Consider the following 14,689-nt stretch of genomic DNA (forward strand, 5'->3'; position numbering starts at 1 on the left):
AAAAGAAGAGCCACCAGTCTCAAAATTTAAACTGGACTCGAAGTGACTTTACAGTCACAACACTGTCATAGCTGACATAGAGCATCGCTGTATGTATTAGTGAACTCACTGAGTAGCCACACATAAATAATATCGATGTGTTGTTTTGTATGTCAGCTTCAGACAGGAAAACATCAACTTTGGTTAATAAAAGTATTACTATTCAATATAAAAATCACACTAGCTCAACATAAATTGGCGGGTGTAATATTTAAACCCCATCAACATAAACATATTCGCATTTTAGAAAAATTAACTGGGTAACCAAAAAAAGGGTCCATAAACATAAGGTAGGGAGAGTGATAACATACAATACAAAATCAAACAAGATATCACCACAGTTCTGGAATGGATCAAAGGACATTCGTTGTGACTCGACTGTAGCAGAACATAAAACTTGCAAACCAGTCATTACCAGTTCTGTCAGTTAACTGACGTCGTCTCATTCGGCACTGACTGGGTCTTTATCTTGTTTTAACAGCACATGGTAGGTGTCTTACCAACTGATAACGAGACATTATTCTAGTTTAAACGAGATGTGTTTACAGTACCATATAATTATGTGAAATAATGAGTCGTGATAACGTGTCGTGATTCACTGTTAAACAAGAAATGTTTTTGGAAAAAAACTTGTATGTAGTAATAACAAGAAAAACATGTCATTAAAAATGACGCATAACATTTGAAGGATCGTGTTAAAACAGAATATTGTCTTGTTCTAACTAGAATTTCAGTTTTTGTCATGGTGGATAGAACTCTGGGCATTCTTATTTTCAAAGGATACATTCTGTCAAAACCTCCCATCATGGAGAAAAACATTTCTTGAAAAAAATCGTCTTCACAAATTTCAAACTCGTGAATTGTTAAATGAGGCTCTTATACTACTTTATACTACTTTGCATATGAATGACCCACCATATTATCAGTACCATTATTATTCATTCAAGACTACAGTTTAGTCATTTGTGTACAAAAAATATTTTTTTATTTCACACCCTGTGGGCACTGTAATATCACATTAATGTCTAATTCAGACTTAGAAGTACATATAAAAGTGCAGAAATATTTTCTAGTCACACTGCTGTGGCTATCTTTATGTTTTCCTTGCACCATCAGCAGTTGTAAAATACGAGTCTGACGCTGTGCTTTGACTTGGTAGGTCTGCCACTCTGTGCACAAGTAGAGGTCTGAGTAGAACCCTGATCACAGCGACCAACAACGATTATTTAAGTTTCCAGTCATAACCAAGATATCCAATTAGAGGCTAAAAGCCAGCAGCGACTGCTTCGTACCTTCAGCTGAGGCGAGGGACTGTGCTAAAGTAATCCTATTTCTGTAATGACTGGGATAATATACAGAAAAGGGAGAGAGGTTGCTGGTGCACAGCTGTGGATTAATAAATTATGATTAATGTGCCTATGTGAAAAGGCTAATGAATCCATTAGCAAATATTGAGTAGATGAGAGACGAGCGGGACAGGCAGAGCTGATACTGTTGCATTCACCTTCTTAAGAAATTATCCAACAGGATGTAGAATGAATCCAAATCATTGAATCAAAAGACAGCTTCAAAGTATGGATTTCGATTGTGAGGGTAAGATTTATTTATTCCTTATAGATTTTTATTAATACCTCCCCCTGCTGAGGTGTACCAAGGTGTACATCAGTAACGTGTGTAATCTGGGACAAATTCATTTACCTATCACACTTTCCTTTTTTAGATCCACCGTTGGCCTCACGGAGGGCTGATAAAAGCTTTGAAAGCAGCTCTAGCTTAAAACATGACCTGATTTCCAAACTGCATAAAGTTAAAGATGACAATTTTTAGCATAATGACTTTTTTATTTCCATATTTTCCAGTTTCAAAATAATGAAAAAGGAAAAGGGCTTAAAACAAAAGTTTGGGCACCCTGCAAGGTCAGTACATAGTAACACCACCTTCACCCTACCTGCTCATTACAGCCAATGAGCAAAGAATGTACTCTAAACTCATCAGTCCATAGAACTTGTTTCCAAAACACATCAGGCTTGTTTACATGTTCCTTTGTGAACTCTGATCCTGAATTTTGTGGTGAGGAAACGTATTGGAAGGTCTCTTGTTGGGAAGGTCGTTTGCAGTCAAATGGGGGTTTGATTAGCCCTTCTAAAAATCCCACAGGTAGTTTATGTTGGAAAGTTTTTTGGTCTTCCAGACTTCAAACTTGGATGCAATCCATCCATCTGTCCATCCATTCATCCATCTTTTAGTAGTATCTGCACCTGACCTGCAGCAATTATCTTTTCCCTTCACTGCATTGTGGACATAATACTCACTGTGGTAAAATACACAGTCAAAACTCTTCAAGATGCGACATTGTCTTATTTAAATTAGGTTTCCCAATGTGTTAAAGCACAAGTAAGATTTAGGGTACATGAATAGCTGAAGAAATGTGGACGTGAAGAAGGAAAAAAAGCGGTTTGACAGACATGTGGAAACAGATTGCCATAGTAACAGGGCACAGAGTAAGAAATGGCATGACAGAGAATCATAAAGGTCAAAAAAGACAAACTTAAGATGTAAAGAAGGAGGTATAGACAGAATAAAGAGAACTGTGTGTTTTTGCAAAGAAATAAGAAAGGTCCTCCTACAGAAATTTGAAAAATATGGTAGAAGTAGAAAATGTCGAACTCTTCACCTCTAAAGGCAATGATTTGACAGATCAGCTGCTGCCCTGCTATCACCACAAATGGTGCAGCATTATAAAAGCCTCAAAAACATCAGTGATCACTACTGATGATCACTTCCAAATGTTGTGACAGCTTCAGCTTTTTGCTCCTATTCAACAATGATGTGTTGTAAACTTAATCACAAACTTGATCAAATCTGCTGCCTGTGGTTGTGTCACTCCAGGAAACTTGTTTGAAATGCTGCTTTTAAAGGCCAAGAGGAGGATCCAGACAGCTGTACTGACCGCCTGTTTGGTTTTGGAGATGTCCTCCATCTGAACATGAAGATCTTCAATCTCCACCTCCATGGACTTACGAGCTTTAACTGCAACTGAACAGGTGAAGCCGGACTCCTCCAGCTGGAACAGACACAGAAAAGCAGGAAAATGTATCAATTCAGTGACCTCAGAGTGACTTGACCAAATGTACATAGTCAATACTACAGTATGTACACTGGCTATATTTAATTATACTATCAATTGGTTCTGGTGTGTGTGTGTGTGTGTGTGTGTGTGTGTGTGTGTGTGTGTGTGTGTGTGTATGTGTGTGTGTATGTATGTATGAATTTTGAGACAATGGGCCCCTGGCACCAACTTGTAAAAGCCATGTCTCTGGCCTGGCTTTTCACAACTAACCTGTCTGACAGTATTTGCTCAGACTTCTATGCCTCCTCTGTGTAACTGGTGCAGTAAGTTTACATACATGCATTGGTGTTTTCATGGCTCTACCTGGTTCTTGAGCTGGGCGATCTCCCTCTTGCTGGGTGCGTTGTTCTTTATGTGGTCCAACATGATCTGGGCATCAGCAAGCAGAGCCTTGGTTCTCTTCAGGTCTTTCCTCAAACGCTTCTCAGTCTCTAAGTCATCACCTCTCACCTGGGAAACAGGTACAGCAAGGCTTAGTGACGCAAGTGATAATCTCAGGGAATAGACATGTACTCAATTGATGTCTATGCCAATCCATAAAATATAATTTTGGTTTCTGCAACCAATCCTGATTACAAATACAGGCCTGTTGTATTGCTAAATAAAACAATATTTCCAATGTTAAAGTTGTATGGGAGGTTCAGATGCTTGTCTGGTTGAATAAGAGTGAGTCTATGACTTTATCTAGAAATAGAACAAAATGATGTGGAGGATTCCCTCTCTACATATTTAGGAAACATTAATATCATAGCTTGACAAAATAATTGCTTAAATTCCTCCTCACTTCCCTGGATGCCCAAAGTTGGACATTGATTTAGTCAGTATAAATGACTTGCTCCAATCATACAAAACAGCCACAACTTTATCCACACACCAATAATGCTGTCGCTTTAAACCAAAGGACATTACTAACAATCTGTTAATACTCAACCTTGAACACAGGAAAATGACATTTGAAGTGCTGTGAATGTGCAGAGAAAATTTACAGATCAAGACGCGTTAGAAGATAAATGCGTTGATTTGCTATAAAACCTTTAATCCGGAGTGACTTCTCCTCCAATTTCATTATCTAGAAGCGAACTGTAGGAAAATCCCACCAAGGTGTTTTTTACATCATCTCAGACTCTGTTCTAGCTTCAACAGGAATGGGATGCGTCTCTCTGTGTGCAGAGCAGTTACCTTGTCCTGTGCTGTCAGAAGCTTGGACTCCAGCTCTCTCTTCTCTTTGAGTACCTTCTGCTTCTCATCATACTCTTCTTCAAGCTGGACTTCCATTTGCTTTAGCTGCACACACACAAAAACAGTGATGGAAATGAGTACATTCATAGTTCTATCTGATCACACAGGTGAACATTAAGAAGTGAACATATGGCTCAAATCTTTGACAGTTTAGACCTTTAAATGTATATTTAACAGGTCTTAAGCCTCCAAACTTGTGTTAGTGTCCATAAAGGCTGCACAGTTAATTTCATTACAAAACACAACAGACGAGTCATTAAAACTTAAAGGTTTTTATCTTCTTTGAAACATGAATGTCAAGCAAGCTTCATCAATAGGATTATAAGCTATCTTGTGTGTGTAGTGCTGACAGGGGAAAGGGTTCAGACTCCATGAATGGACTCAGCCCATTTAATTTTGATCTTTGGGTGTACAAGTTTGAAAGGCTGGCCTGACACTTGGGGCCAAGTTAAGACACTTGTCCCTTTGAGGACCATGAACATCTAAAGTGTTTTTTTAATCCGTCATTAGTGTTTCTGATGTAGATTCATTTTCTAAGACATCCAGGTGTTTACAGTCACTGGAAAAGAACAGGTGATGGATCACAGTTTACGGTCGGCTGTCCCCTGAAGAAACATTGTTTATATATGGATTACCTAAAATACACAAAGACAGAACCCTTCTGCGACCCATCAACTCATCGACATAAAACATTGCAAAATATCTGGCTATCATCTTAACTCCCTAAGTTGTAACACACAGAAGTCCAAGGACTGGCTGGAAATCTGGCTGGAAACAGATGAGACAATGGTGTCATACGATATTACGTCATTGTTAACACGTGCCAACAGCACAGTGGTTGAAACTGTGAGAGAGAGACTGAGACATGAACATGTGACTTCTTTTTGTATATTTCCTGCCAGTTACTTCATGTCACTTTTCATAACTGATGATAGTGTTTGGATGAAAATCGAAATGTCTTGTTGTTTGTTCTTTTTAAGAGTCCAGTAATTATAATAAACTTTTTCAAAATCACAAAATAATGCATCACTATGTAAATGTCACTGGAATACACAGTGTGTAGACACAGTTCTGCCAGCTTGTGTAACTGTAGAAAATGCTAATTATGCGTGGGCTAATGAGGGCTTGACTGGTGGAGGCAAGTGATGGGGCAGTCAACATTGGCAAAGCAAAACAAATACAAAACAGCATTAACACCAGTTAACAGCAGAAAAGCTAAAGTTGCACCCAGACTTCAACAGCAAACCACCCACTCACTCAATCCCGCCTCCCCCCACCACACACACACACACACACACACACACACACACACACACACACACACACACACACACAGTATTTCCATCACATTAATATCATGTTAAGCCACCATTATAGTGATAGATAAACAAATGTGACTCGAGACAAGGTCAAATCATTTACATGATGGAGCTTACTTACAATTATAAATGCAGCTGGCAATTCTATTTATGTTTATGAGGGTTTTTTTTTTGTTTTTTTGCAAGAACAGTACTACAAACTAATTCATCTGAAAAATGACATGACATACCCCACTCTATGCAAACCACTCTGCTGCTGAGTTTCTTTTTAACACAAATGCTGTTTTACTTCACTAGTTGTTTGCAATCATTGTTTTCTTTTGTGCTACTGTCAGTTAACTCAACACTTATGTTTGTGTTTCAAAGGATCATGACCTTTGAGCCACTGGAAGGCTGTTAATGTTTCTGTTGCTTCTCCCACACATTACTTCACAACTGTACTAAAAAAAACCTAAAGCAACTGCACAATTAAATAGCAGTACTGAAATGTGTGCATATACATGCAATGAGCCTCCTTACCTTCTTGCTGCATGACTGTCTGATCTCTTCCACTTCATCGTCTTTGCTCTCGATGTCCTTGGAATGGGTTTGACGCAAACGCTCCATCTCCATCTCCAGACGCAGCTTGGCCTGAAAGAAAAACACACACAGCAAGCCTTCAAAATCATGTCTGAAAGGAACACTTTGCTGACTTTCAAAATGATTTCTGTTATTATTCATAGGTGTGCGTATGTCCACAGTAGTTGCTGTTGTTCTCTATGCTGCTAATAAACTCGCACATGTGTTCACAATGGAAGAAGAACAAAGAGTTTTCAAAGAGAGCCCGAGAAAAAGTTGGTTTATTTCTAAACTGTAGACAGAGCCAGGCTAGCTGCATCCCCCTGCTTCCAGTCTTTATGCTAAGCGAGGCTAAGCAAGTACAAACATGAGAATGATATTGATCTTCAGACCTAACTCTCAGAGAGATTAAGTACATTTCCCAAATTAATTTCAATTATTAATCTAGGCCTGTGTTTTGGATTTCAAAAAAGCCTAAATCTACACTCGCTTAGCTTCTTCCTACTATTTGAGATTATGGTATAAGTATAATATTAACATAGGGTACATGATGTTTAAAGGACAGAATCCACCATCGTGTTTGCATTTCATTTTACCAAGGGGGTCTGTGTCCTTGACGAGTTTACATTTCTCCAAATTGAGATGCAGCAGAGATGGCAAGGGCAGTAACACTTATTCAGTGTTGAACACAAGCAAAATATTCATAACACACATATCACAGCTATCACTAACTACGTGTCACACTGAGAAAACAGTGCACTGAAAGCACTGTGTCCGTCTGGTATCGAATAGGGGCAGTAGGGAGTTATGTGGTTGGTGTTAAAAACTGATGCAAGGGTGTGTAGATAATCAGTGCATCATCATTTTAGGGTAAACTATTCCATTAAAGCTGCAAAAGTCAATGTTTTTAATATTACCTTTGTGAAAAATCCATTACCACTGAGCTCTGTTGACTCTTTTGCCTCCTTAAGCTTATTGGTTTGGTTATAAACCACATTCACAGTATGGCTCAGTGTCACTGAAGCTGTTTTTAACATACAGACAGTGATAAACTCTCTGTACACTACCTGCCCGGCAACAAACAGCAAACAGAAAAAGTTAAGAGAGTAGCTGGTGAACACAGTGGAGCATTTAGAGGCAGATTCTTCTGCATGGTGGTGGTTGGAGCTGGTGAGGGCAAAAAGAGAGCTAAAAAATACTATTGAACTGATTTATCGGGTGGACACAAGCACCACTCCAAATGAATGCCAGGGCTTTGTCTGCCAGGTTATTTTTGTATTCTTCTGTCTCACAGTGAAAATGAACAAGTGCAGTTGTAATATTGTGCTGAATATTTCGTGTGATTGGAGCACTGTGCTTTGTCTTTACCTGCTCTAACATCTGGATGGTGCCAGCCTGCTCATCCAGCTCCTCTTCCTGGTCCTTCACCTTGGCCTCCATGTCACGAAGCTGCTTCCTCACCTGAAAAATACAAAATAGCACAAAAATAGTCAAAATAATACATAATATATATGTATATATAATAATAATAACAATGATAGTAAAATAGAGCTTATTCATTTGAATAACACAATACTTGAGCTTTTTCTATATTGTAAGATTGGATTTGTGTAACAGGCTGGACGTCTTGACTGACTATTACTAACAGAACTGTTATAGGATTGAAAAGACTCAATAGCAAAAACGTGAAACCCAGCAATAAAGAATGATAAAAGAGAAGAGAATAAAGAAGACCTTGGCCAGCGATGCCTCATCCTTGGATTCCTGGGAGTTAAGGTCCTGCAGCTCAACCTCCAGCTGGTCTAGCTTCAGGTTGACTGCACACATCTCCAGATCCTTGTCCTGCAGGACAGAAGTTTAAAGTCAGACAGACAGGAAGGGACGGTCAGGAAATGACAGTGTGAATGTGGAACAGCAACAGACACATGTTTTGAGGGAAAGCTGTCAGTCGGCTGCTACAAGATGTAAACACACACAGAAATATTTCCAAAACTGGGGTTCATAATTACAAAGTTCCGGTGCAAACCTGTAGAACTTTATTGTACATGTAATCAAGATCCACAATTTTATGCCCATCAAACAGGGGATGTTAAATTAGGAGAGAATGAGTAGAAAATATAGCACAAGACATGCAGATTTTTAAAACTGATAAAAGTAGTGCAGCCAAAAAACTGACATCTTGGGATAGTTCGCTTAATATAACTTAGAAACATGAGGTAGACAAACATCACAGAAACATTTCCTGAGAATGAACAGTCCAACCATCTCTTTTAAACACAGCTACAACAGTGAGTCATACTGTTTCCGTTCATTTAGCATCCTCTACATGCTCTGTGTCCTGTTGGTAGTTGTTACATTTGTCTTAATTTTTGCATTTTATCTGTTTTTTCACATTATAATTTTTAAGACTGCTGCCTCTGATGGATTTTGGGCACTTTACTCTGAAAAATCACATGTCAAGTAATAAAATAACAACCAATAGAAGTACTATATACAACAGTAGTTCTATAAGAAATACTGTAAATGATTTCATCCTAATATGGCTCACCTTTGAACTACTGTCTTTATTTATGACTTAATTAAGTTAATTATTAATTAGTTAAGTACATGAGCATACAGTTTTAACATTATGTGAAAATGTGTTTAAATTATTTAAAATTGCTTAATTTATTTTCAAAGCTCCTTAAGTGCAATTTAAATCAGGTGCTCCGAACATAAGCTGAACAGAAGACAGAACTAACTGAATGATACAAAGTGCTCACTGGATCGACCTGTCAAACATCAAACTCAAGCAAACAATATGAGGATGGACAAACATGAAATTTTGAAGAAAAAGTATATTTAAAAAGTTTAATCTTGTTTCTATATGTTAATCTATTGTGTACACTCCTGGTTAGATAATGTATCGTAAACTAGTGTAGCAGTCTAAAAGGGACACACAGTTTTCAACCTTATTTCTATTATATCTGAATAAGGGATATTGTGTGACAGACAGATTTTTTTAATGTTCTCTGTGTCTCTGAGGTGCTGCTTTGAAATCTGCTGTTCTTCCATGAACCTGTGACGTCATCAGTTCTTGGAAGAACGACAGGTTTTTTCAGCCTGGATTTATATTGTCCACCTCTCACCCAAGGGGGGAGCTCCAGATCCTGCTCTACAACAAATCTCCCTTCTTGTCTTGTTTTCTATCGGATATCCGACCAACGGACGTCCAACCACACAGGGTCTTCAGAGTTTCAGCTGAACAGTCTTGCACATAGTTGTCTTCAGCAAATGGAATTTGCTCAGTTGTACTGGTGATGAATCTGTTGACATGCAAGCTGTCCATGTACACTGCTTCCAGCTAACAATCTCACAATGCAATGTGATGCATTTTATTGATGTGAAAATTACTGTTGCGCGACACTATGATGAGGATTAGTAAGTGTCCGAAATTTCAATTTACTGTTCACTACAGAGACTGTAGAGTGTCTACTATGGATTGTGCTGGTTGAATAAATCTATGAGTGCTTTACTTTTGTGGCCACCAGGCATGAAAATAAACTATAAACTATAAAAAGACACTGCAGAGAGAAAAATCCCACCATCACTAGAGCAAATCTGTGTAATTACACAAGTAAGAAGATAAATAAATAAATAAAAATTCAAAAACTCATCACCTCAAAGTTTTGTGACACAAACTGGAAAACACAGGCACAAACCTCCAGCTGCTGTCGGAGGCTGAAAGCATCTCCAGTCAGCATGTCTTTCTCTCGCGCCAGTTTCTCCCTCAGGCTCCTCTCCCTCTGCACCTCCTCCTGGGCTGCACTCAGCTCACTGTCAAACCTGCACGCAAACACACACGCATGTTGACACACTCCACTAATTAACATTGTCAAAACACTCTAACGAAGCACAGCTACTGCTACTTTGAGGAGCAAAATTCATGGTGCAAAAGTTCATGAAAACACTGAATTACTTAAAATGTCCTGAGCTGGAATATCCTGCCTCTGTTTCAACTACAGTTTCATCACTTTTGGGGACATTACATAGACTTACATTCACTTCCTGGAGACTTACCCTAGCCATAACCATAACCACTACTTGCCTAACCCTAAGCCTAACCTTAATACAAGTCTTCACCCTAAAATGTAACAATTCACATTGTGGGGACCTGCATTTTGTTCCTACAAGTTCAACAAGTCTCCACAATGTGACTGTGTAAGACCTGCAGACTTGTCTGTTCTCTCTGCATACCATGATGGGAGCACAGCAGAACAAAGTAACACAACTGTGTGAAGTCACATTTATCTACAGACATACGCTCAAACATGGCTGTGTGTGTGTGTGTATGTACTGACTTCCTCTGCTTCTTCTCCAGGTCATGGTTGCGGCTCTGTTGGCCCTCCAGGTGAAGTTTAGTGTCCTGCAGTTCAGCTGTCAGTCGTTGTGTTTTCTTCTTCAGCTGCTGGATGTTTCGCTGGGACTCCTCATTATCAGCCTGTAGGTCGCTGATCTACACACACACACACACACACACACACATATATAACAGATCAGAACTGGAAAAGAATGCATAGAGAGCAGCAAATAGCAGATTGGTTCCACACAACATTCTTCAAACGAAGAGTCTACAGCCATGCTGGCAAGCTCTGTGAGGCTGTACTGTGCCACAGCAGTGCTGAGACATAAATGCTAATGTAGCATTGAATGTATGTACATGTTCACATGTTCACAATGACAACACTAACATGCAAACGTTTAGCAGCTACAATGTTTACCTTGTTAATCTTAGTTTAACTGAAAGCTAACTCAAATTTTGATTTGATGTTGGTGCTACATGAAGATAAGGGGATTTAAGTTATTACAATTCATCCTCTGTGAACAATGGATGTGTGCACCAGCTTTCATGGCAATCCAGCCCATAGTTTTTTACTCAGATATAGATCTTTCAATAAAACACAAAAGGTCAACCTCATGGTAGCGCTGTAGGAAAAGTCAAAGGATTAACAAATTCATTAGGACACATCATCTGGGAGCCATGGAAGTCTGAACAAATGTTCACATCAATCCATTTAAGGTATTTCATTGAATAAGTGAACACAGAGGATTATCAAAGCCATTAGAATTTAACCTCCACGTTATATGAATATCTCTACGAATTTTCATGGCGGTATATATCCAATAGTTGTTGAGATTTTTCAGTTTGGACTAAAGTGGTGAACCGTCTGACTGACCTGGCGCCATGCTACTAGCATGGCTGAAAACAAGATCCAATGGCCAATGACAAATGGAATGCCATGTTCACTGGGCCAAAACCCTTCTGGGTGATCTTTCTGGCTTTGTTTAAGGACAAGAGTACAATGTGTGTACAAAATGGGACACAAACTGCTTGCATAACTATTCAACAACAACATATTATTACTTGGTAGAGCCACCTTTTGCTGCAATAACAGCTTAAAGTTTTTTGGGGTGAGTATAAACCAGCTTTGGGAGAGAATTCCCCCATTCTTGTTGGCAGATTTGCTCCATGTTGTTCAGGTTGGTTGGATGAATCTGTGGACTGATTTTCAAACAGTACCACAGATTCTCAATTGGTTTGAGATCTGAACTTTGACTTGGCCATTGGAGAACATTCCCCTTTTCTTTGTTAAACCACTCTTACGTTGCTTGGCCTTGTGCTTGGGGTCATTGTTATGCTGAAAATTGAACTCTCTCAGAAGCTTCAGATTTTTAGCAAACCAAGCAGGTTCTCTTGCAGTATGTATTTTGCTCCATACACTCTTCAATCAGTTCTAACAGACGCCCGGTCCCTGCTGTATCCCCACAGCATGTTGTCGCCACCATTCTTCACTGTGGTGTTTGTTGAAGCATGCGCAGTGTTGGGTTTGCACCACACATAACTGCAGATGTGCTTTGATGTGTTTTTTTCTTGTGTAATGGTTTCTTTAAAGCCATCCTCCTATACAGGGCAGCTTTAGGCGAAACTCTTGCCATGGCTGACTGGTCACTGATCCCTGTAGCTCCTTCAAAGAAAAGTGATAGCTGGTGGCTCCCTCACAAGTCCCCCTCTTGCTCTGATGTTGAGTTTTGAGGGATAGGCCTTGTGTAGGCAGTGCTTGGGTGGTATGATGCAGCTTCCATTTTCTCACTACTGATCCAACAGTGCTCACTGGGATATCCATGCACTTTGATATTATTTGTAGCATTTTCTTAATTTGTGAACGTCCAGTGAGAATTTTAATATTTGACAGGTAGAGTCCAATGGTAAGGTATTTGTGCCCTCAGTAGGGCAATATGTCGCACCTGTGCAAACTTCATGGGACATGGGTGTTGAATACTTGCATCCTAATATGCAAACAGTATATTTCAGTTTTCATTCATTTTGATAACACATTTACTAACATTAAACCAATATATCACTTGAAAATAGTTCATTTCAAGTTCATACTGCATAGAAAATAAATCTCAATGTATCATTTGTAATTCAGACAAATCAGTTAATTTAAGGAGGTTGAATATTTATACAAGCCACTGTGTGTATATGTTTTATTTGCTGAGAATCTCAGCTATTTGCTGCAGGGAATGATCCTAATACTAACCAGGTTATCTAATTTCATTGTGAGGTCAATTAAAAATCCCTCCTAATAATCACTATTGACTTGTTTTAATGGTCTAAATTTTTTTTTTGAGTGTTTTCTTCATTCTCCAGGTGAAGTTTCCATGTCTGCAGGGTTAGGGTTTAAATCTTCATAACATACATGTGGTTCCTATGAGCTCTCATTAATCACTACATAAGATTATCTGTATTATCTGAACTGAAATTTCTACAAATAGTCTTATTACGACCCACTGGGTCTGTAATGATATGTGGACCTCAAACTTGCATTGGACATGTCCTTCAGAGACCTTAGACTAGATGTGGACTTCAGTTTTGTACTAAACTTCTCTGTTTTGCTGTGGGTTTAAGTAACTGAAATGTTGTATATGAAATGTTGTAATAATAAAACAAGCATATTCAGATTGGAAGTGTCTAATTTGGGTAGAGCTTTATAGCTTGTATCATAGACATACATAAATACATGTGTCGACAATTTGATTCCACTGAATTCTTTTATACTTAAACTTAATTTGAATACATACAAGAAAAAAAATAAATGAACAGTTGCAGTAAGAGCTGCATGGTAGTCATTATATTGAGATGGAACACAAAGACTAAGTAACAGATTTATGATGGATCCAATAACTATGTGAAAGATTTATAATGGAAGGTGTTTATCAGTGAAATCCTCTCCAGTGTGTCCACTCACCCTCCTCTCCAGCTGCCGCTTGTTCTGCTGCTCCACCTCCAGCTTGTCATCAAACTCCTGCTGCAGCCTCTTCTTGGTAAATTCGATCTCCCTGATGGCTCGTTCATACTTCAGCCTCCACTCTCCTCCTGTTACATCAGCATGTTCTCAGCGTGCTTCATCACCATTATTACATCTGTTACCTTGCATTGCTGCATACCTCCCACATAACATGCATTTTTCAATGAGAAAAGATTTGTCCCAAAAACACAGCATTAGTCTGACATGGGGATTTCAGTCCAAAATAAATACCCCCCAACTTCCATGTGTCATAAAATATCATTTAATCACTATTTCATATTAATACTAGTTGAAAATCTAGTGCAAAGGTACATAATATGACCTTTGCATGAAAAATACATATACATAGTCCCACATCTTCATTTTCCAGTACATTTTATATGGCCAAGGAATAAAACATTTCTATGTTGTGGAAGTCTCAATTTAAACAGTAAACGTCAGATGACCACCGCATGTGGCATCAGCCAAAAAAGACAACCAGCAATGCCCCCTGATGAGCTCAACCACTTCTACGCTCACTTCAACCAGGACAACAAACAACCAGCCGTCAAAACTGTTCCCCACCCAGATGAACAGCCCCTCACACTCTCCACTTATGACATGCATTCTGCACTCAGCAGGGTGAACGTCCGTAAGGCTGCTGGCCCTGACGACATACCCGGCTGTATGCTTAAGGCCTGTGCAGAACAGCTGGCTGGGGTCTTCACTGACATTTTCAACCTGTCACTGGCTGAGGCAGCAGTCCCCACATGCCTCAAGACCACCACCATCGTGCCAGTACCAAAGCAGTCAGCTGCAGTGGGCCTTAATGACTTTCGCCCCATTGTGCGCACCCCCATCATTACCAAGTGCTTCAAGAAGCTGGTCTTAGCCCACCTCACGTGCTGTCTTCCTCCCCCTGGACTTCCTGACCAACAGATCCAGTATAATTCCACAACACATCAGTACAACAGCAGAGTGAAGTCATAATCAACGCTCTGCTGCTCTGACTTCCCTTTAGGCACACTAATATTGTTTATATTTACTAATTATTTACAAGACTTCCGCTTGGACTT

The 14,689-nt window shown here is 39.2% G+C and overlaps 1 protein-coding gene across 6 annotated transcripts in view; it reads right to left on the reverse strand.

The window, feature by feature from the left end:
• The window catches only part of myo18ab (myosin XVIIIA b), a 140,469-nt gene that overhangs the window by 26,797 nt on the left and 98,983 nt on the right, over window positions 1-14,689 (reverse strand). For all 6 annotated transcript variants that reach the window (XM_076734933.1, XM_076734937.1, XM_076734932.1 and 3 more), the window contains 9 exons: window positions 13,575-13,702; window positions 10,626-10,780; window positions 9,987-10,110; window positions 8,020-8,127; window positions 7,654-7,746; window positions 6,247-6,357; window positions 4,349-4,453; window positions 3,473-3,619; window positions 2,990-3,103 (listed from right to left, as the gene is read on the reverse strand). In XM_076734933.1, the coding sequence (XP_076591048.1) occupies window positions 2,990-3,103; window positions 3,473-3,619; window positions 4,349-4,453; window positions 6,247-6,357; window positions 7,654-7,746; window positions 8,020-8,127; window positions 9,987-10,110; window positions 10,626-10,780; window positions 13,575-13,702 (1,085 nt within the window). The remainder of the gene's footprint in view (window positions 1-2,989; window positions 3,104-3,472; window positions 3,620-4,348; window positions 4,454-6,246; window positions 6,358-7,653; window positions 7,747-8,019; window positions 8,128-9,986; window positions 10,111-10,625; window positions 10,781-13,574; window positions 13,703-14,689) is intronic.

The sequence above is a fragment of the Chaetodon auriga genome, chromosome 7 (genome assembly GCF_051107435.1).
Source record: "Chaetodon auriga isolate fChaAug3 chromosome 7, fChaAug3.hap1, whole genome shotgun sequence".
Taxonomy (NCBI): Eukaryota; Metazoa; Chordata; class Actinopteri; order Chaetodontiformes; family Chaetodontidae; genus Chaetodon; species Chaetodon auriga.